Source organism: Anguilla rostrata, chromosome 5 (genome assembly GCF_018555375.3).
Source record: "Anguilla rostrata isolate EN2019 chromosome 5, ASM1855537v3, whole genome shotgun sequence".
In the NCBI taxonomy this organism is placed as follows: Eukaryota; Metazoa; Chordata; class Actinopteri; order Anguilliformes; family Anguillidae; genus Anguilla; species Anguilla rostrata.
This window is the reverse complement of record NC_057937.1, coordinates 16,755,700-16,777,989: the sequence shown is the minus strand read 5'-3', so window position 1 is coordinate 16,777,989 and position 22,290 is coordinate 16,755,700. Positions and strand designations below refer to the sequence as shown.

The 22,290-nt window shown below is 50.4% G+C and overlaps 1 protein-coding gene across 2 annotated transcripts in view; it reads right to left on the bottom strand.

Annotated features, from left to right (window-relative positions):
- Positions 1-628: 628 nt before the first annotated feature.
- The window catches only part of cfdp1 (craniofacial development protein 1), a 53,298-nt gene continuing 31,636 nt past the window's right edge, over positions 629-22,290 (bottom strand). For both annotated transcript variants that reach the window (XM_064335410.1, XM_064335409.1), the window contains 2 exons: positions 13,217-13,375; positions 629-3,109 (listed from right to left, as the gene is read on the bottom strand). In XM_064335410.1, the coding sequence (XP_064191480.1) occupies positions 3,019-3,109; positions 13,217-13,375 (250 nt within the window). In that variant the 3' untranslated portion in view covers positions 629-3,018. The remainder of the gene's footprint in view (positions 3,110-13,216; positions 13,376-22,290) is intronic.

Sequence of the window (22,290 nt, the reverse complement as noted above, 5' to 3'; positions counted from 1 at the left end):
ACCGAAATTGTTTCAGTACATATCCAGCTGTATAAATGGATACAATGTAAAATGCTACGTAAAAAGTTGTGTAAGTCGCTCTGGATAAGAGCGTCTGCTAAATGCCTGTAATGTAATGTAACACTAATCGGAGAAGAATCAGGAACAATCACATCCTCTATTATCTTCTTCAGCGTCTTACGGATATGTGTACGGGGCACACTGAAAATTGTGTGTGTGTGTGTGTGTGTGTACGCTACCCGAGTGCCACAAATGAAGTTTCTCCCAACAAAATAGCTTGTTTCCTCATACCGGTCTCTTTTTCTTTTAACCAATCAATCTATATCTATCAGTGACTGACAGAGAGAGGGCGATTAGCACAGGTTGGAGCATCCTTACTGGCATGACATATTGAGTCTGGGCACGCTCAGTGTCAGCTCATCCAACAGCCAGCAGGGTCACTGCGTTCATCACTGCCCCCCTGGGTGGGCGGGGCCAACAGACCATTTTGGCCAACCAGAATGCAGTTTTTGCACACGACGCAAGGCAGAGCTCCTTGCCGGAAAGACACCATGCCAGTGCGCTTTAACACTCCCACACACACACAGTCACGTCACACCAAATCATGAAATGAGATGACCTCACAATAAAAGGTTTCAAGGTGTTTAATTGATTCCTCGATGGTCCTTGACACATCAAATGCTTGGCTGAAATTCAGACTGTAAAAATACTAAACATTATTTAATTACTTTTTCTTATTGGTCATGGACAGTGGAAGGACACAGACAAACATTTGTGTGCACATACATCTTTCTCATACGCACACGCACAGGCACACACACAAATGCAGACACGCACACACACACACAAACACACACACGCCCATACCATACCCACATACATACTTTCTCTTTCTCATGCTCAAACACACACTGTTCAAAGGAACTGGGCGTGAGCCAATAAGAGTTTTTTTTTGTTAACGAAAACATACATTTGACCAAGCTGTCTTTTATTATACTGTATACAGTCATGGAATCTGTGTACATCACCACAATGACCACAATAAAAAAAACACAAAAAAGGCAATGGCCTCAGCTTCTTTGCGTTAACACATAGACACACGGCATTGAATTAACCATTCTGCTATTACTTACACTAAAAATAAAAATAGGAGTCCCTGAATGAGCTTGCCTCAGTGCCACTGTACGAGCATATAATTACACAGCAGACGATTCTCGGCTGTACTACCACATAATTGCACAGTAAACTGCGCTTTGTTATTAAACTGACATGGAGGACAGCGGCACAGGTATTCTGCTGATATTCTGGGCACATCCTCCCCCATCTCTGACAAGCCGGGGGGAGGGGAAAATTACAGGGGTCTCACAAATTGTGACCTCTCGTACGACATCAGTTCAGAAAAAAAAATTGCAAAACATTTCAAAATGCCAATGAGACATCCAGCGGGGCTCTGTGACCCAAGTTCTTTTCTCTTCCGAAGCAACAGAAACGCTGAGACTGATTCGGCCTCGTGAATGAAACGTAGTTTTTTAAAAGAAAAAACTTGACATGCCTGACATGGACACTCGATCGGGGATTCTGGGTAGAGAAAGGGAAAGGTATGCCACGTTGCACAGACGCACATCGATAGGTGGGAATATTCGACCATAGCAGAATCGGCGTCAGACTGAGTGATGCGTTCTTTGTGGGCGGGGACCGGCGCCTGATTGGCGTGTCACTCGGGGGGGAGGAGCTCCTGATAAGCGGTGACCATTCGGGAGCCTTCCGATCAGAAACCCGCAATTCAGACCTCCCACAGCTTGTCTGCTGTTCGCAATAAGATTACAGTTCGATTGTATCGGTTGAATAATCATGAAGAGGTGTGGTTGAGGAGAATACCGTGGCTCCTTGGGCACGCCTTCCCATGAATGTTCACTGAGTGTAATATAGCACCAGAAACTCCAGTTGCTAACAGGAGTTCAATCAGAAAATGAGAAGACAGAAGGAGTGTGGAAGTTGCTCATCTGGTTATTTTATAGAATCTGTGTTCCAACTGAGCCAAACGTCTATGTTCAGTTTTATCATGCTGAGCCCTGAGCCCGGAGCCCTGGTTTTTTCCGCTGACTAGCAGGTACGTCTTTTAAAATAAAGATACCCCATCTGTAGCGTTTCCCCACATCACACAGTGCCAGTATCTCTTTAATGTTCATGTTAAACATTTTTAATTGTTACAAAGAGATTGGCTTTCATGACAGAATACTGATTGTATGAGAGAGATTGAGCCTTAAGATCAGAGTCTTAGCTTCACGCTAGCCGTCTGATATAAAGGGAATTAGCCACATAAAGGGAATTAGCCACAGATCGGCGATCCTTATTTAAGTTGTTAATTTTGTCAATCAGGAGCAGGATGTTTAAAAGCATGTTAACGAGCCAATTAGCAGCGTGCTGCAGAGGCAGGGTTTCAGTGGGGCTCATTCTGGGCTCAGGGGCCTGCACTGCCTCTGCCTGCGGGGCCGGACTCTGCCTGAGGGGCGGAGCCGGGGTGGGTGACATCACTGCTGTTCCTGTCGCAGGTGAGAGGGGGTTGAGTGTACCTGCCGAATGCCCGTACTTATGTTTAGGGTGTGGGCGGAGTGTCCCTGTAGAGCCTTTTGAGTGTGTGTGTGTGTGTGTGTACATGTTGGTGCAGATGTGTGTATGCGAATTTGTGTGTCTGTTTGTATTAGTCTGTGCTTGTGAATTTGTGCGTGTGTGTCTGTGTGTGTATTAGCGCTTGTATTAGTCTGCTTGAGTGAATTTGTCTGTGTGTGTGTGTGTGTGTGTGTGTGTGTATTAGTGCTTGTATGTCTGTCGGTGTGAATCTGTGTGTGTGCGTGCATGCGTTTGGATTAGTGTGTGTCCGTATACTTCAGTGTATCCGTCTGAGTCAGAGTCTGTCTGTCTGTCTGTCTGTCTGTATGAGTGTGTGTGCATGCGTCTTACATACATTAACAAAGCGTCAGTGTCCATCCCTTATGCGTGCGCGGTTCTGCGTGTGTGTCACCGTTTCATGTTTTTAAGACGGACGGTCTTCTCCTGCTCAAACCGTCGGTGGTCCACCCTTTCCAGAAAGTTCTTCCTCTCGATGTATCTGCGGGGAAAACAAACAAACACACATCAAACTTCCAGGGCCTTATCGAGGCGCTGCATCGGCCGTGCAGTCCCTTCCTGCCAGAGGGTGGGGTTCCCCCTGACTCTTTGTGGGGGTGGGGGGGTGGGGTAGGGGGTGATTTCTCAGGTCATTGTTACTGCACTGCGTCTCAAATGACCCTCAGCCCAGACAATATGTCTGTGACGGCCAACAGCGAGAGACGGGAGAGCGACGCTTCACAAACCTTACAACCGGCGAGCCCAGCGAGCGCTGACACCGTGTTTACTGCGCAGTTAACCTGCCGTAAACATTTCGACCAATCAGCAGCGTGACCGCTTAGTGGACCGCCAATCAGAAGTGAACTCGAAGTGAATATCAGAGCAGAACGGACTCACGGTGTCAGACCTGCAGCTTCCATGCAGAGAAACATCATACTTTACTTCCAAAGGGTGTTTTATTTTTTCCTGCTCATAAACTTTAAAAGGTAACGCACGCATCTTAATCTTGTAGCTTTTACTGCGAGAGAGAAAGCGTTGAAAATCACATGTTAAACACATAAGCGTGTGCGAGATGGGCAAGAAGCACAGGAGGCTTCTCCGGATCAGAGCATCTGCTAAAGAAACAAACCAAGCAAGCAAACAGGTAAATAAGATCATTTTAATCAGAGGCAGTGCACAGACACTTAATTAAATAGACCGAGGGGTAATTAAAAGCTATGTTTACATGCAAGGAGAACAGTTTCACTTTGCGCAGCTCGAGTGCACACGCACACACGCGCACACACACACACACACACACACACACACACACACAGACAGACAGACGGACGGAGAGAGACAGCTAGATACAGATAGAGACAGACAGGCAGCAGCCTCGCTTGCAAACCTTCACCATCGTAGACCCGCGCACTGTCCCAGCTCCGCAGCTGCTCACTACTGCCCGCGAAAGCAGGACGGCGAGAAGAGCCCGGCGAGGCGGTCGAACGCGCTGACCCCATTTCGTCCGACGGCTCGTAATACGCCTCTCAGAACTCCTCCCGTCTCTCCGCCCTCGCCCAAAGCCCTCTCCTTTCTTCTCTCCCCCACTCTTTCTCTCCCTCTCCCCACTCGATCCCTTCCCCCCTTTCACTCTATCCGCTCTCTTCTCTCGGTCAGTCTTTTTTCGGAGTCATGTCACGTACAAGGCCGGTTTGCGGACGGTATGAAATCGCGCTCGAAACAAATCCTGCAATCAGACTTTAAGTGGTGATCATAAAGGGCTGTGTAAAATAAATGAATAGATGGTAATGAGAGCTAAGTCACGCACGTGCTCTCTCAGCGCGCCCTGTGTCTGGTGAACTGCTTAATCTGAAACCCCCCCCACAGTCAGCCTGCATAACCTGGGGGAGGAACGAGGGAATCGGACTTCCTGTCACTCTCCCCCCCCCGCCCCGCCCCGCCCAACCGACCGACCGCCCGCCGGTGTCAGACCAATGAAGCAGCAGCAGAGTGTGCCTGGCTGCAGGGGGTGGCTGTTCTCAGAACTCAATTTGCAGGGGGAGGGTGGCTGTTCCCTGCACTCAATCTGCAGGGGGAGGGTGGCTGTTCCCTGCACTCAATCTGCAGGGGGAGGGTGGCTGTTCTCTGTGCTAAATCTGCAGGGGGAGGGTGGCTGTTCTCTGTGCTAAATCTGCAGGGGGACGGTGGCTGTTCTGTGAACTTGATTCCGCAGGGGGAGGGTGGCTGTTCCCTGAACTGAATCTGCAGGGGGACGGTGGCTGTTCCCTGAACTGAATCTGCAGGGGGACGGTGGCTGTTCCCTGAACTGAATCTGCAGGGGGACGGTGGCTGTTCCCTGAACTGAATCTGCAGGGGGACGGTGGCTGTTCTGTGAACTTGATTCTGCAGGGGGACGGTGGCTGTTCTGTGAACTCAAAAAGGGGGCTAAGGGCTGCACCCTCACCCCCTTGGGAGCACTGTGGCCCTGGGCGTGGCATCTGGCCACGCCTGACCCCTATAGCGCCTTCTATTCTATCCCAGGTCCCCGTGCTCCGCACCCATCCTGCTCTGTTCTCCTACCACAGAAACCCACATCCCCACCACAACAGAGACACAGGACAAATGGGTAGAGAGAGGCAGTCATTAGGCATGTCAGCCAAAATTTATTTTTAAAAACACTCCATTGAAATTTTTTTTTAGTTCATTCCCTTGGTCTTTCTCTTCCTCCACACGCTGTCTGCGAAATGGCGTGCATAAACTCAGATTATTGTGAATATGCGGCTATACTACTGCCGGGGGTGTGATGTTTTTCCCGCTTTCGAAACCAGGTCGGCAGACCCGTTCACACCCAGTCCATGTACGCCCGCGCTCTCTAGCATCCTGGCCCATTTCTGCACTGCAGGGTTTGCTGATGACACCAAACACCTGGCGCTGAAGAGGTTAAGTGCAAGACTGCCGGTTACTATGGCGGCGGTTAGACTAAGACGATGATGTCATGCGCAGATTCCTCTGGGGACAGAACTACCCCCCACGTCGCACCGACGGCTGGAGAGCGGAGCTGACGCATCACACCACAGAAGGCCAAAACCAAATCGGCCACGCACAGGACCCCCGGGTCCGCGTGACAGAGGGGCATGCTGGGTAGCAAGAGGGGAAACCGTACGTGAGGGGACAAGGAGAGACCTCACGCTGTGCAGGGGCGGGTCAGCAGGGCGAAACGCGCGCACGGTTCCGAGGTACGCCGCGTAAGGAGAGAGACCACACGTGCCACAGCACAGCAGCGTTCTGGGCGAGGAAAGGGGTGCACCACACTGCACAGAGGCATGCTGGGTAATTACAGGCCTCCGGGGCTGAGAGAGACCCGGTTTCGGCTGGAAGCTGGCCTCATTACTTCCACCGAGGAGGGCCTTTTTTTGGCTCCCGAGCCAAACGACCTGTAATTGTGGCTGTTAATTAGCAGCCTTCGAGAATGATCCGGAAAGGCCGGGACCCAGGGCCAGAATCGACCGGCTCCCAGAGGGAGCGCCGCTCAAGAACCCCAGAGCACGGCCCGCCAATCACTCACTCAACGACGGGTCACAGGGTCCTAAACCCCGCCCCCAGAGCGCCTGTCACCATCCATCCACTTTTTTTTTTTTATCTCCGTTCATTTTATTATGCTATCACTCCTGTTATCATGTGAACAGCAGAGACCATCCATCAATCATCGCCCCCCCCCCCCCCCCCTTCCCCAAACATGCACCGTCAGGCACTGGTGAGGCGGCGGTTGCAAAGCAGACGCGATTGGCCGCCCCGGCAGAGGGGGCGGAGCCGCAGGCTGCGATCCCGATATAACATCCGCACCTCCAGCTCCTTCCTGGCCTACATACAGGGGCCTCCTGGTGACCAAGTCTCCTGACAGCACCACGTGCATATTTTCCACCGGTGGGGCGGGGCGGGACCACATCTCTCTCGGGCCTCTGCGCCAATTAATCCACCTACCGCTGCAGGACCGGAGAGGGACCGTACCAGAAAGGAAGGCAGATACTCCCTGTGGGAGACCGAGTGTCACTGCAGGACGATAAGCACGTAGCACGATGAAATCCACTGATAAAAGCCCGGTTATCTTGTTACTTGTCAGCTGACAGTTCATCTCAATTCCTTAATTTTCTTTGAAATTACAAATATTCTTTATTCCTTTTTTATGGACCAAGACATATGAATACTGAGGGATGTGGCTGGATAAGGCAGCTTATAGTACGAGCACGGAGAGATGCAATTGGATGAGGTGGTGTAAACTGCATCACACGTCGAGGAGAGCCTCATGTGTGCTCTTTTCCAAGGTGCCACAGCTTGCATGCTCACACAACCTTGTCTTCACAGCTTTGTCTTCACTGCAAGAGCAACTGTGCTGAACGTCCACATTCAAATGTGCAGCTACACTGTCAAACTCAGGCTTCAAACCTGCAACCCTCAGGTGCACGGTCCAGTCACCTCCCAGACCCGGCGGTTTCCAAAAGCGGTTTGAAGTCTGGTCTTCGGTAAAACTTGATATTCACACTGAGGATTCAAACGTAAACAGAGACGCAGGAAAGTGGTTACACAGTGAAAGGAGGTCTGTGTCATGTGACACCTAAGCTGGCCTATCCCTGGAGTGCCTACTGCTATTCCTAGACAGAGAGCGTCCTGAGATCTCTTCATATCTGAGGGTCTGGGTCCTGAGACTACAGTTTGAGTAATACACATAACATTCTGAGTTAAAATAGTTATACGCTTAAGCACTGACTGTAGATAAAGCGATCCACAGAACAGTAGGGGGTCAGAGAATAATATTCCAGGTTTCGCCAAATTGGCTCAATTAGATCTTTTTATTTCCCCTATAAAATGTTCAGTGTGAAGGGCATGAATCCCTGTTTGTAATGGCGCTGCACCAAAATAAAGACAGACTGATGGCAACCACTTTAACCCCAGGCTGCAGTTACAGTGACGTACAAAACACTCGATGATGCAAAATTATGATATCTAAACACTGGCACAAGAGTGGGATCTATCTAAGCACAGATGAAAGCGTGAGACACATAAATTAATGACCACATTTATAATAGTAATAATAATATAAAAGCAATTAGTTGGTATAACAAACAACACCAGGTGAGAGCAAGTAATGTAATTTGGTCAGAACATCAAACACAAAATTGTCTGAGTGGCCAGGTGCAACAGTGCCCTCCTGATACGCCGCAAACCACAAGAGTCAATTTATCTTTCACAGTTTACAGCAAACCCACACAGGCACAAAAAACAAAAGGCTGGCCTTCGCGGACACAGAATATCAATCGCGGCCTGAAATGAACGAGGAGAAAATGCAATGTCAGTGGGAAAAAAAAAAAAAATCAAAAAAACAAAACAAAAAAAAAAAAACTAATCGAACCGTGGACAGATGTCACCCGTGACCTGACGGATGCCTTATTGAGCGCAGACGCTCCACCCGAAAAAAGCTGACAACCCTACATTACACGCATTTTTAAACAGGCCCGTAAGAAATGGCGGGGGGTTATTTCCCCGAAAACAACTCCGGCAGGAGCGCGTGCCGCGGGCCGTCGCCTCCCATAAAGAGAAGACGGCGGCGGACGAGTCACCAGATGGCGCAGACAATTACGCCTCGCGCGTTTCGTTCGTTCCGCCGGGACAGTCGATCGCATCCCATTTACAAGCGACTCTTTTGCCAGCGCCGCGTAGCTTGATGCCATAAGTTACAGCTCAGTCGCAGATAGCGTCAAACAACGCCTACCGAACGCTGAGATTCGATTTAGCGACGTGCATCTGCATTAGATTTTGCAGGTCGCATGTTGAAAGCAAGCAAGGAATCTCTCAACGGCTTGATGCTAAATACAGTTCGTGCAACATGCAATGCTCACATTGCGATACTCTCAAACGACATTTTGGTTAGCAATTTCCCAAAAGTTGACAAATTCCCGGGAGTGCTCAAAAATATTTTCAAGCACTGTCCAAGACAGAATGGAAAGACTGCAGCTGGATCTCAGTACTGCTGCAGTATTTCTGAACTAGCCGATCACAAATCACTGGCACGCAGCCAAGGCACTGCACTGACACTCGACAAGTCCTGGACGGAGTCTAAAAATCATTCCAAATATTGCACACAGGCAAAAAAAAAAAAAAAAAGATATTTGTCTGTTCGATAAACTCTGATGCAGAAAGATGTGTTTTTTCCCCCATGAACAAGCATACAATTAACACCACAGCACGGTAGAGGAGACTGCTAAACAACGGACCATGATCAAATTTAATCACATATTTAATTGCATATATTAAACCTGGCATTTTATTTAATATAAGTTTCATTTTTCACTTCTTTCACTCCCCCCCCCCCCCCCCATTCATTTAATCTTTCAGGCAGCACAACTGCGGTTCTGTACATTGAAAGCAGGAAGTGACAGCGTGGGAACACTGCTGTCAATCATCGTCTGTGCTTAATTAGTGGAAATTGATGAAGATTACTGGGGAGGGGCAATGTGATAATTTACTAACAAGAAGCCTCCTCCTGCTGATATAATATAATCCAATAAATAGTACAGTTTATTCACAATCCAATACCTAACAGCACTCTTAATCCAAAACTACTACAGGTTACTCACAGATCCTATTCTTAACAACACACAATTAATTAAATAACACAGAGTCCTTTATCAAATAACTAACACCCCTCACAATCCAAAAACACATGAAACTCACCACTCCATTCCTTACAGCACAAGTGACTTAACTTCAAATTCTTGACCCTTGCTATCCAACAAATAACATCACTCACAATCTCAATGACTAGCACCACTCACTTTCCAACAGCTAACACACATGGTACTCTACCCACCACTTAACATCACTTAACAACCCATTAACTAAAACGGACTACTCAATCCAACCCTTAAAATAGGCTACAAATAATCAATCAACAAAGCCCAGTACTGTCATGGTCACAAATCTGCAGGCACAAAAATCTCCTCTGCAATTGTCCTCCTCTGTCCTAACCACTCTCGACAGGAAGTACTTCCTGGGAGGCGACCGGTGGAATTTCCTGCTGACGCTCATAAATCCTTGGCTATAAGCGACACTCTCAAACCCTCCAGACACACAACGCTCATAATTCTGGGCCTACTGTCCACAGACCATAGACGCGAAAATGCCTTTCAGAGACCACGGATAGCCTCGATCCTAGAATGGTCCCCCGCTGCAAAGACCACAGATACTCCCATTCCTAGACATGGTTACGCCACACCCTGCAATCTTTGCCTAACATTAGAGCAAGGGGGAAACAAGGCATGCACGGACACAGATACACATAAACACACACTTACACAGACTAAAATGATTTTTAAAAGGCACCCAAAAGGATGATTTTCAATGACTGAACTGCATGAACATTCATTAGTCGTCTTTATTTAGACCCAAACATATGGGATCCGATGACATCCATCCATCCATTATCTAGCCCGCTTACTCCTGGTCAGGGTCGGGGGGGGACTGGAGCCTATCCCAGCATGCACTGGGCAAGGGGCAGGAATACACCCTGGACAGGTTGCCACGGGGGGAACATGCAAACGCCACACAGAAAGGCCCACCGGCACCACCGTGCCAATTCAGTGACATGGCACACCATAAATGCTGGATATTGAGCACAAGTCAACCAAAATTATGGTAATGCCCGTTTGGTCAGAACCTGTACTTAGTGCAGGAAAGGATGTGACCTTATTATAATACTACTTAACGGCCTTCGCTTGAAACAAAGCTGAAAAAATAGAGCTTAAAGAAAAATTAAAAACTGGCACACTAATGAAACTATGAACAGTATTGCAAAGTAAAACGGCATTAAGTAGTAAAAGAAATACTGAGTTAAATCTATTAAAAAAGATCCATTAGGTAATTTTCAGGGATGCTCACTATATTTTCAAAATCATTGTTGCACTTCCAGGGTAGTGCCAGTTTAAAAAATGTTATTGTGTTAAAGGAATTGCCGTAGAACACTTAGGGTGTAATACATTCTTAGCAATGGAGAATATAAAAGGTAAACAATTAAAATGCTGAATTCACACTTTTCCTTAGTTGTTTCATCAATCTCTCTCTGCCCAACTCTGTTTCTCTTTCTGTTTTTCTCCCTCTAACCGGTTCTACAATCTTTCTCTCCTTCATCTACACTCCCTCTCAAAACCTTTTCTTTTACCTTCCTTGCTTTTTCTCTCCTCCTTCATCGCTCACTCGCTTTGTGCATCTCTACACTCCCTCCCCTCCTCTTCTTTCTCCCATTCTTCATCTCTCTTTCCCTCCCTCTGAAGGAGTGTGCTCATTAATGCAGGTAGTGATACAGAAGTGGGGAAAGGTATAAATGTTCTCTAAATGCTTAAAAGGTGAATGATGGCGGTGATAATTGGGAGACTGGATCCCTGCTCAGGTGCACACACACACACACACACACACATACACACACACACACACACACACACCACACACACATACGCACACTTACAACTTCTTCCGCCGTCCACCCTCCCTCAGACGTACACACGCTTTTACACATGTACATTAACTTACATAAAAGCACACACGTCTCTTCTGACCTCCAGTTTCTCATTCAGAGAAACACAAATGCACACGAAAACACAAATGGAGGTCGTCCTGCATACGGTCACCGTTCCCCGACTCCCAAACGTACACCCCTGCCCCGCCTCAGGATGGGCAAGACCCCCCCGTGTGGTTTGAAGATCACAATGACAGTCCCCCTCCCTGTTAATCCACAGGGGGCAAACCCACGCACCCAGGGGGTAAAAAAAACGCCCCTGTGCCAGAGTGTAGTCACGGCAACGTGCAATTAAGGCGCCTGACACAGTAGGGGAACCTCCTGCAGGGACCTCCCCCTGAGGAGGCGGGAAGGGGCAGGGCCTTCCTCGTGGAGTGTGGGCACTGGTGCTGGGTCCCGGATCCAAGGGAAGAGTGATCATACGGACACTTTAAAAAACCACACTTTTCCTCCCTCTCTCTCCACCCCCCCCCCCCACCTTACATGACCCCATCTCATTCAGCACATCCTCTTTCTAAGAACTACTCTGTGTGTCAACCTCCCACAGTGCATTTACCCCCCCCCCCCTCCACTGAGCCCACTCAGTGTATTACCCTCTCAGACTGAGGTAATGTCCAGATTGATGGCCACTAGACTACAGTGCAGAAGCCTGAGTGGATTAATTCTCCCAATCAGGTCCTCACAGCCTCTGACAGAGGGCAGCTGTCAATCACATCCAACGAGACACGCCTCCTCAGTTCTGAGGCAACCGTGATCGCGCCTGCGTTTATAAGAGCTTCCGTCTGGTCAGGGGGGCGGGGAGGGCGGTGAAAGGTCTCTTCCTTCAGGGGGGTGGGATTTGAAGCCAAAGCCACACCCCTTTTCAAGGTCATTTTGGCACAAATATAACCGTGACCACATACCCCACTGCTAGGCTAAATGACATCACTGTTATGACCCGGCCCAACCTGTTGACTCAGACCACCTGTCTAAAGCCGAGTTCAAGACAATGAGGGCAGGTGTGACAAAACTGACATAAAAGTCAGTCTTTCTGATCAAAGAATAAAAACGTACAACACACCCTGCATCAAAACCTCAGAGCGCGTATCTAATGTCTCCATGACAACAAGTCACGAGTCAGTTTAGCAGATCCCCATAGTCTTTTATCTCTGCACTCCAGATGCGTTCCATCGACATCTGCTGTATACTAGAAATCACAGCAGAAATGTCAAAACCCAAAGTCTCGAAATTTCTAAATCGAAAACTTTTTGCCGTCACCACAGGACTTTTTCACCTGTCTACCCTAAACACAAAGCCGCCCCTGCCCCACGCCTCCCGCCCCTCCCCAGCCTGACCGAAAGACGGCGATACGCTGGGAGACGCAGTCCCACAAAAAGACCAGGCTCCTCAACAAAGTCTCTGACCTCCAGGAGTTTGTCTGCCTTTACAAATGAGGTCGGCTTCCACTGTCAGCCTCACGCAGAGGGGCGGGGGGGTGGGGGGGGGGTGCGGGCGCTGTAAACCGGAGCAGCCCGGCAACGGCGCGCACGCCATTACTCAGCGAGGAGCGGGCCGATCAATTATTAATCGCCGCGGACGCAACCTTTGGGGAAGAGGAATAACACTCCGGGCCGCGGCTGACAGCCCTGTTAATCCTGCCGGCTCCGTCACCGCGGCGCGGACGCCGGGAAGGACCCCACCGGAGGAGCGTCGGCCGTCTCGCTCCCTGCCAGATACGCCGGCCGAGCGGACGCCACGCCCGCGGTTTCAGTTCTGCCCGGGCGACGCGTTCCGAACGGCCGGTAAGATGGACGCCACGCCCAAGGTTTCACTTCCGCTACACTCAGGACAGGGTAACGGGGATGAAACTGCCTCTCCGCAGATTTAATTAGAATATGCTACTGTCTGTTTAAAACACTACATTAAGGTAAAAGAAATCTTTAAAAGAGGAGGCTGCTGCACATACATGCATACACTGACACACACACACACGCACACACACATACAAACACACACACGCACATACTGTATACACACACACACTCACACATACATACACACACACACACACACACGCAGACTCACCCTTCTTTCCCTCGGTTGTGGGTTGCCAGTTCATCTCCAATACCCTCCTCGCTCTTGAAGGTGTCCCAGTCGAGCCGAGACTTCTCCAGCGTGCTCATCTTCTGCTTCTTCCCCGCGATCTGGCCAAGGATACCGGCCACTCCCGCAGGCCTCTTCACACTGAGGGGGGACAGATATAGGCGTTACACACACCGGGAACCACTCACACCACACTGAGAGGGGGATGGATATAGGCGTTACACACACCGGGAACCACTCACACCACACTGAGAGGGGGACAGATATAGGCGTTACACACACCGGGAACCACTCTCACCACACTGAGGGGGGAAGATATAGGCCGTTCACTATCACACCACGAGGAACCACACTCACACCACACTGAGAGGGGGACAGATATAGGCGTTACACACAGTAGGAACCACTCAAACTACACTTTGGGGGGGAGGTAGATATAGGAGTTACATACTCTGGTAATCACTTATACCACATCGGAGGGGTCGGGGGGTCAGATATAGGTGTTACACAGGCTGGGAACCTTTCAATAACACATGGCAAGGCAATGGGAGCACATTACAGCAGGACATAACATCAGACCTCCTACCTATTCCTGCAGGGACATGGATTGCACTCCTAACACATGCCATTGTTTACTAGAAGCAGTAAAATGAACAGGCAGGATCTTGCCTGGTGGTGGGTTCCACTCAGTATGGTCAACCCGCTTGTAATAGCACCTGGGACAGGTGGAACTGCAGTGCATCGTGAGGTCAATGAGCTCAGTGTGGGGAGCGTTCATCTCTCTGCATTAACCTAACGAGGCGCATTCCTGCTTACAGCCACAACGGAGACAAATCTTAAACTGAGGACCGGAAGAGGCGCCGGTCGACCCTGAAGCCCGAGACGCGCGCGGGGACGAGCGCGGTCGCGCGGAACGCGGGAGAGAGAACGCAGGATTCAGAGGAGGAGCGCGGTCCATCTGAGAGACCGCTGGAGCGGGACTGAGCGCACTCCCCTGAGCGCTGAACACCATCACGACCCCTCTTCGCTTCCCTACCCCTGACTGAGAGAAACAGAGAGAGGGAGAGGGAGAGAGAGGGAGGGAGAGAGAGAGGGAGGAGGGGAGCAGAGGGAGGGAGAAAGAGAGAGGGAGAGAGAGAGGAGGGGGAGAGAGGGGGAGAGAGAGAGAGAGGAGGAGGGAGGGAGGGGGAGAGAGAGGGAGGGAGAGAGGGGAAAGGAGAGAGGGAGAGAGAGAGAGAGAGAGGGCGAGGAGGAGACAGGGAGAGAAAGAGAGGGGTAGGAAAGTCAAGAAGCTGAGTATCGAGGAGAATCTAACAGGACTTGTACTCAAGTCAGACACCCATCAATCAATCCACCTATCGTTATTTAGCGCGAAGCACTGGGGGCGTGTCCCCTGTGATGGTCCCGCCCCCACGGCTGGCCACTGCAATCTGAGCGCGCTCTGTCCTCCTGGTGTCTGTTTCGGCACAAGTCTCTCAAACGCGGCAATGGGAGTAAAGGGATCTCCGATACTCAAAACAGCAAAAAAAAAAATAAAAATAAACATATGAATGGGAAGTCACCAGGGGAGCACAGGTATGGGAAAAGAAAGACAAGGATACAGAGGTTCCTCCCAGAATCTCTATATGACAATTTAAAGTAGAAAAAAAGCATTTTCCCATCCCTTAAGAACGACAGTGTCTTCGACAGCGAATGCAGAGGCTAGCAGGCACTGGGGCTGCAGACATGTTAAATGATCCAGGATCACCAAGGGGTGGAACACATCAGACCCTTCACTCTGCCACTGTGTGTGTGTGTGGGTGCGTGTGAATCATGCAGTCATAACCCAGGTCCAATGAAGAGGAATAAGCAGTGATAACTGCAGAAAATGGAGAACCAAGGGACCAAGCACAGAAATGAAATATACTGCAATATATTGTATATATGTTTGCCGGTTTGAAAACATAACAATACATATCATTCTCAGCAATGTATTTTTCGCAAAAATATATTTTGCAATACCTTAAAAGCAGCACAGCACCGAATACACACACCCAGACAGAATACTTTCTTTTCCTTGACTGAGCTCCACAGAGTAGGTTTAAATCCCTGATAAGACACTTCAGGATGTGTCCACCTGCATTTGCAACATGTGTAAAATGTTATTTTTATTACTTTGGATGAGAGTCTGCCTGGAAAGACTTCTCCACAGCTTACAGCAGGTGAAGAGTAAACACTCAGATCGAGCTTTCTAACTCACCTCAGAAAAAACTGTTAGACTTAATGAAGGGAAATATCTGTTTTAGTAATGGCAGAACAAGGTACTGCAAACCCTTTTATGGGTGGAGCCACAATGGGCTGTCAATCAGATATTTTTTTAAAAATATGCCAGTAAAACACAACGATTCAAACCAGTGAGAGCCTCCTGGTTTGGGGAGGGGGGGCTTTGGTCACAGGGCAGACAGGCAGGGCACAGGTGTGTGTACAAGCTGCATAAAGTACACACAGAGGTCTATGGAAGAACCATCATTAGTTAATTATTTTTTTGTGGAGAAAAAACCCTATCTATCTATCTCTCTCCCTCCCTCAGTCTCTCTCACATTCTCACTCGCAATTTCAAGTTCAAATGCGCTTTATTAGGATGACGAGTAGGCTATGCGCTTCTGTTGCCAAACATATGAAAAATTTACTAGGTATTGAAAACCTGAAAAAGCCCCTTAGCTCGCTCGCTCTCTCTCTCTCTCTCGCTCTGGTTTCTCTCCCCGTGCAGAAACGAGCAGCCCGGATCCCAGACTGATTGCCCACGTGCTGGCAGTAACGTGGCAGTGAGAGAGAGCTCACTCAGGGGCGGACTGATTAGCCTGCAGGGAGACAACAGTAACAAACTAATGAGGATCTCCACAACTTCACCTGCCATGGCCCACCTGTCCGTGACAAGAGACCAACGCAGGTGGCTTGTCTGTCTGTGCACGGCCAGTTGTGCGGTTCGTGTGCGTATCTAGTTGTCTGTGTCTGTCTGTGTGCCATGTGTCTATGTTTGTGTGATTGCGTCTGTCTGTGCGTATGTGTGCATTTTGATGTTGTGTGTGTGCGCACGCGTGTGTCTGGGTGTGTGCGCGTGTTTGTTAGAGATCAGGTACGTCAGCTGTGACGTCAACAGAAAAGGCGGGGCACTAAATCCACAGACCACCACCCTACGCCAATTCCGCACTCCACCTTTGACATGGGAGAATTGGATCTTGGCTCCTCGTTTTTATTCTTACATATAAACATTTAACTTTTATGGGCATATTGTCGGGAAAAGTTGCCCAAATCCAGAAGGCTGTGGTAGGTATTTTAACTATAAATCACAATTTTATATCAGAGAAAGAAGAGCAGCTCTCAATGAATGACTGATGAGTGTGCCTCTCCATTTTGCTGATCTTAGAAATATCCTTAAAATACCTAAAATAGGCTAGAAAACACTGAGAACGGAGGTTGGAGGAAAGAGTCGTGCGCGGTAATGTGTCTGTGCCAGTGAGGACTAGCCATCCATTTTGTCTGGTCCAGGTTGCAGTGCCCTTGACTCGAGAGTCTACACTGTGAGCTTTGCCCTCTCAACCACACAACCAGCTCAGAGGGGGGCACAGAGCGTAGCTGTCCAACCTGCAGCAGGCTAGCGGCTAGCCTGAGCGTACAGACACACACGCACACGCACACGCGCACACACACACACACACACGCTCGCACGCATGCACATGTGGCTGCAGGCTGAGCATGCTGCAAACTCGCTCGATTACACACAGCTTTCTCCCAGCTGTCCGGCTGTCTGCACGCACGGCCAATCAGCAGTCTCCATTGAGCACTGTTCCCACGGTAGCCAGAAACCAGCCAGACTAAACATCCAAACAGAAGCAAAAGAGAGAGAGAGAGCACTTGATCTCTAAACTGCACATGCTGAGAAAAATTACTTGCTCACACACACACACACACACACACACACAGTGAGTGCATTACCAGAAAGAGCAGTACCCACGCACTTTCCTCCTCACATTTCAACACAAAGCCCTCTCCAAGCTCTGCAGACCAGCACAGGCAAAGAAAGAGTTCCTCCATCCCCCAGCCACTACTAAACACTGACTACACCAACTCCAGCTCTGCGCATAACATGTCCAACACAATGAGCGCGTGTTGAACAAAACTCCTCATCACAGATGCACAACACAACAGCATACGGGTCCCGGGAAAGACTGAGTGAGTCTGAACCATCGTGGGTCACATGACACGGGTCTGCTGCACGCAGTGCATCTTCCCACACAGAGATGCCTTCCTGCCTTCCTGTACTGCAGCCTGCCAGAATCACAGCGGTACACACACGCGGCGCGGGCGTGCCCTAATGCGGACGTGCCGCCCGCAGCCCGCAAAACGGTGCGCGAACGAGGCGATGATTAAAGGGCGAGGACGCGCGAGAACACGTGTACACGCCCGCGCGGAGCGCCGGCGCACGCGAAACCTCAAACCCGCTCCGACGGGAAATCGATGGGCGCTTACGAGCGCGCTGATAGCCAAAGCAGACGGAAAACCTTGAGGTGGGAGAGCCGAAGCGCTCGCGGCCTGGGCAGGCGGCCAAGCTGCGGGGGCCTGTTCTGGGGCGAGCGGGTAAACCGCAGCCCAGGCTGCTGAGGCCTGTTCTGGGGCTAGCAGGTAAGCTGTTAGTCCAGGTCTGTTCTAGGGCTAAAAAAACACTCCCTTTGGGCCATGGGATTGGGGAAATGAGGCAAAGGAGGGGGGAGACAGACCCTCACACACCTGTGGAGGCAAAAGATTTATGTGAGAGGGAAGGAGGTGGGCGAGGGGAGGAGGTGAACCGATGTTTGGCTACAAGCCTAGTTCCGTAAAAAGGGGAGACAGGAGGGACAGCCACAGAGACGTGGACGGGGCGATTAGTCCATATTCCTGTTACATTACCCCCTGCAGACTCTCCATGTACAGGAAGTAGAGTCACACACCCACTTCCTGTTTCCCAATCTGGTGGCCCCTGACTGTCTGCCCACTCTGCCAGAGCTCTGATTCAGCACTTGGGCTTCCCCCCAAGGGGCTAATGGGAAGGTGGGGTTCAGGCAGCCTTGGGTTACTGAGGACAGATGCATGTAACACACATACACACAAGCACAAACAACAACACAATGCACTAACATATAACACACAATGTAGGAACAACTACACACACAATTGCAGGACACACACACAACACACAAAAATATTCACATGAATTAACACACACACACAGAAACATGCACATGCATGAACACACACACAAACATAAACACACACCACAGGCTCCATACGTGTCCACACAACCAAGGCTGCAGGAGAAGGAATGTGTTTCTCTGGCCTGGGGGGGGTTGTCTTCCCTCTCCATTTCCAAGACAGGAAATCTCCTCTCAGCAAATTTTGTTGGCATTCTATCCTCATTCTACTTCTGTCTTTCTGAGAAGCAACTTCCTCCCAGGATTCCTCTGGGATGAGTAAGCGTGTCGTTCTTTTTTCCCAGAGGTGCGTTCTGTTTCGGGGTGCCCCCCCGAGTCACTGCTCAGGGGCGCGAGAGGGCAGACTACCCCCCCATCCACACCCCCCCCCCTCACAGGACAGGAAACAGATCGGCCATTCAGCGGTCCGGAGCGCAGCCGCACGCGCGAGCGTGTGGGCCCTGGCAGGCCGCCGCGGGGTCGGACGGTGCCGCCGCTGACCCACATTTCGGCTAAACAAACAGAACCCCATTCACGCGCCCCCGCCCCCGCCCCCCTCTCCAGCACGGGACCCCCGACACGAGCGGCGGGCCGGCTGCCACGGCAACCGAACACAGGGAGGGAGGGACCTTGCCCTGGCTGGTTTTGGCTCAGGCTTCATTTGCAAACGCAACACTCCGAAACCTCCAAAAATACTGCCAAAATACTCAAATAAAGTCCTGACAGAATTACTGCCACACACGACTTACAAATTAATTTTAAAAATTTTAATCTATTTCACCTCATTGAAGTGTGGCCATGAAATTGTGTGTGTGCATGCACATGTCCATGAGTCTGTAAGTAAGTGTGTGCGTGTCTGTGTGGGTCTTTGTCATTGTGTGTATGCATGTGTGTATGCGTGCATGGGAGGGCATCTCTGTGAATGTGTATCCATAAGCGCATGTGCCCTTGTCATTGAGCACATGCATGTGCTTATGTGTATGTGTGTGCGTGGGTGCGTGTGTGTGTGTGTGCGTGCGCGCGCAGACTAGCTGCTAACCCACTGTGGAGTGGACACCTACACAGTGTACCCTCTCTGTGAATCTGTATCTGTGGACCTGAGAGACAGTAGCGTTTAATTCTGCAGCAATCCGGATTGCATAAGCGCTTCAGAGTGGCTCCGGAGGGTGCAGACCAGGCAGAAGTTAACCTGAAGTACAGTTCACACGAGCGCCGCCTACACACCGACCCCGGCCCACTTCACACCCCTCCAGCCCCAGAAACCCAGAGCCTGTGGGCGGGACGGGCGACTGAGGCTCTGCCAAACCGTAACAGATGAGGAGAGTGTGCAGGAGAGCAGGAGGAGTAATCTCACACACACACTCCTGTCCCTCCCTCCTCCTTCCTCTCTTTCTCCTCCATCTTAAAAACCCAAGACCGGAGAAGGCCACCGTGAGGGGTGCATTGTCTGAGAGGGTGGAGCCAGTGCGGGGTCACAACCCCCCCCCCCCGTTCGCATGCCGGTGAGCTGGCCACGCCCCCCGGCATCTGCTGCCCCGCCCACACGCGACGAAGACCCGGAAACCCGCACCTGGCGGGGGACGTCTCCGGAACTTTCCGTGCCGCGCTCTGATTGCTCGTTTCAGAGAGCTCGCCGCCGCCCGCCCCTCCCCGCCGAGCCTCGCCACAGGAGCTCCTCAGCAGCTGCGCGCTCTTAACCAGCGCATTCACAATTAGGCTCTCTCTCTATCCCTCATCCTCCCCTCTCTCTCTCTCTCTCTCCCTCATCCTCCCATCTCTCTCTCTATCCCTCATCCTCCCCTCTCTCTCTCTATCCCTCATCCTCCCATCTCTCTCTCTATCCCTCATCCTCCCCTCTCTCTCTCTATCCCTCATCCTCCCCTCTCTCTCTATCCCTCATCCTCCCCTCTCTCGCCAGCTCTTTTCCTCTCTCTCTCTCTCTCCCTCATCCTCCCATCTCTCGCCAGCTCTTTTCCTCTCTCTCTCTCTCTCCCTCATCCTCCCATCTCTCGCCAGCTCTTTTCCTCTCTCTCTCTCTATCCCTCATCGTCCCATCTCTCTCTCTCTATCCCTCATCCTCCCCTCTCTCTCTCTATCCCTCATCCTCCCATCTCTCTCTATCCCTCATCCTCCCCTCTCTCTCTCTATCCTTCATCCTCCCATCTCTCTCTCTATCCCTCATCCTCCCCTCTCTCTCTCTATCCCTCATCCTCCCCTCTCTCTCTCTATCCCTCATCCTCCCATCTCTCTCTCTCTCCCTCATCCTCCCATCTCTCTCTCTCTATCCCTCATCCTCCCTCTTCCCTCTCTTCTCCCCTCTCTCTCTCTATCCCTCATCCTCCCCTCTCTCTCTATCCCTCATCCTCCCTCTCTCTCTATCCCTCATCCTCCCATCTCTCTCTCTCTCCTCATCCTCCCCTCTCTCTCTATCCCTCATCCTCCCATCTCTCTCTCTCTCCCTCATCCTCCCCTCTCTCTCTCTATCCCTCATCCTCCCCTCTCTCTCTCTATCCCTCATCCTCCCATCTCTCGCCTGCTCTTTTCCTCTCTCTCTCTCTATCCCTCATCCTCCCATCTCTCGCCTGCTCTTTTCCTCTCTCTCTCTCTATCCCTCATCCTCCCATCTCTCGCCTGCTCTTTTCCTCTCTCTCTCTATCCCTCATCCTCCCATCTCTCGCCTGCTCTTTCCTCTTCTCTCTATCCCTCATCCTCCCATTCTCCCTGCTCTTTCCTCTCTCTCTCTTATCCCTCTCCTCCATTCGCCCGCTCTTTCTCTCGCATTGCTGCCTCTAATCCTCTCCCTCCATCTCTCTCACTCTCTCATTTTCTCTCGTTGTCTAACTCTCTCCAACTTTCTCTTTATCTCCCAATACTTTATCGCTCTTCTCCTTTAATTTTCTCTGCCTGCCTAACCCTCTTACCCTTCCCCTCCCTCTCTTTCTCTCTCGCCTTCTCTTCTCTCCCTATCTTCGGTTTGATTCCTCTCATCCATGCTCTCTCATCTCTCTCTCTCTCTCTTTCCATGTCATTCTCTATCTCTCCCGACCCCCACCCCCGCCCCCCGCTCACTCTCCCTCTCTCTCTCCACACTCCCTCTCTCTCTCGCCCCTCAGCGTTCGGAGCTGCACTGGTAGACGAGTGGAGACTAGCTGTGGAATCCGGGCCCTCAGAAACACGCAGGACCAGAGGGAGGGGGCGGGGAAAGAGAGGAGAGGAACAGAGACAGAGACATATGCAGATTCAAGTGTGACTCCTGCCAATCCGGGAGGGGGGGAAAGGACGGAGAAAGGAGGAAGAGAAAAGAAAAGGGCAGGGAGAAAAAAGTGAGTGAGAGGAGGGTGTGGGTTGGAGAGGAGGGGGCTGGCCCTAAAGTTTGTTTACTAGTGTTTTTTTTGCATTCAAAGGGTTGGGTTGGGGTGGTAGTGTAGTACAGTATAACGGGTCAGGAGCTGGTCTTTTAACGTAAAGGTTGCAGGTTTGATTCCCAGGTTGGACACTGCAGTTGTACCCTTGAGCAAGGTACTTAATCTGCATTGCTTCAGTATATGTCCAGCTGTATAAATGGATGCAATGTAAATGCTTGTGTAAAAAGTTGTGTAAGTCGCTCTGGATAAGAGCGTCTTCTAGATGCCTATAATGTAATGTAATGGGTTTGTGTGGTCTCAAGTGTGTTACACGTACACGTAACAGCGTGCTTGTTCATTCATCAGTCATGTCTTTGGTAAATGGTAAATGGACTGCATTTATATAGCACTTTTATCCAAAGCGCTTTACAATGATCCCTCATTCGCTAGAGCGTAGGTTGGAGTTGGTGTTTGCTCAGGACTTGACTGCCCAGGGGGGTTTGAC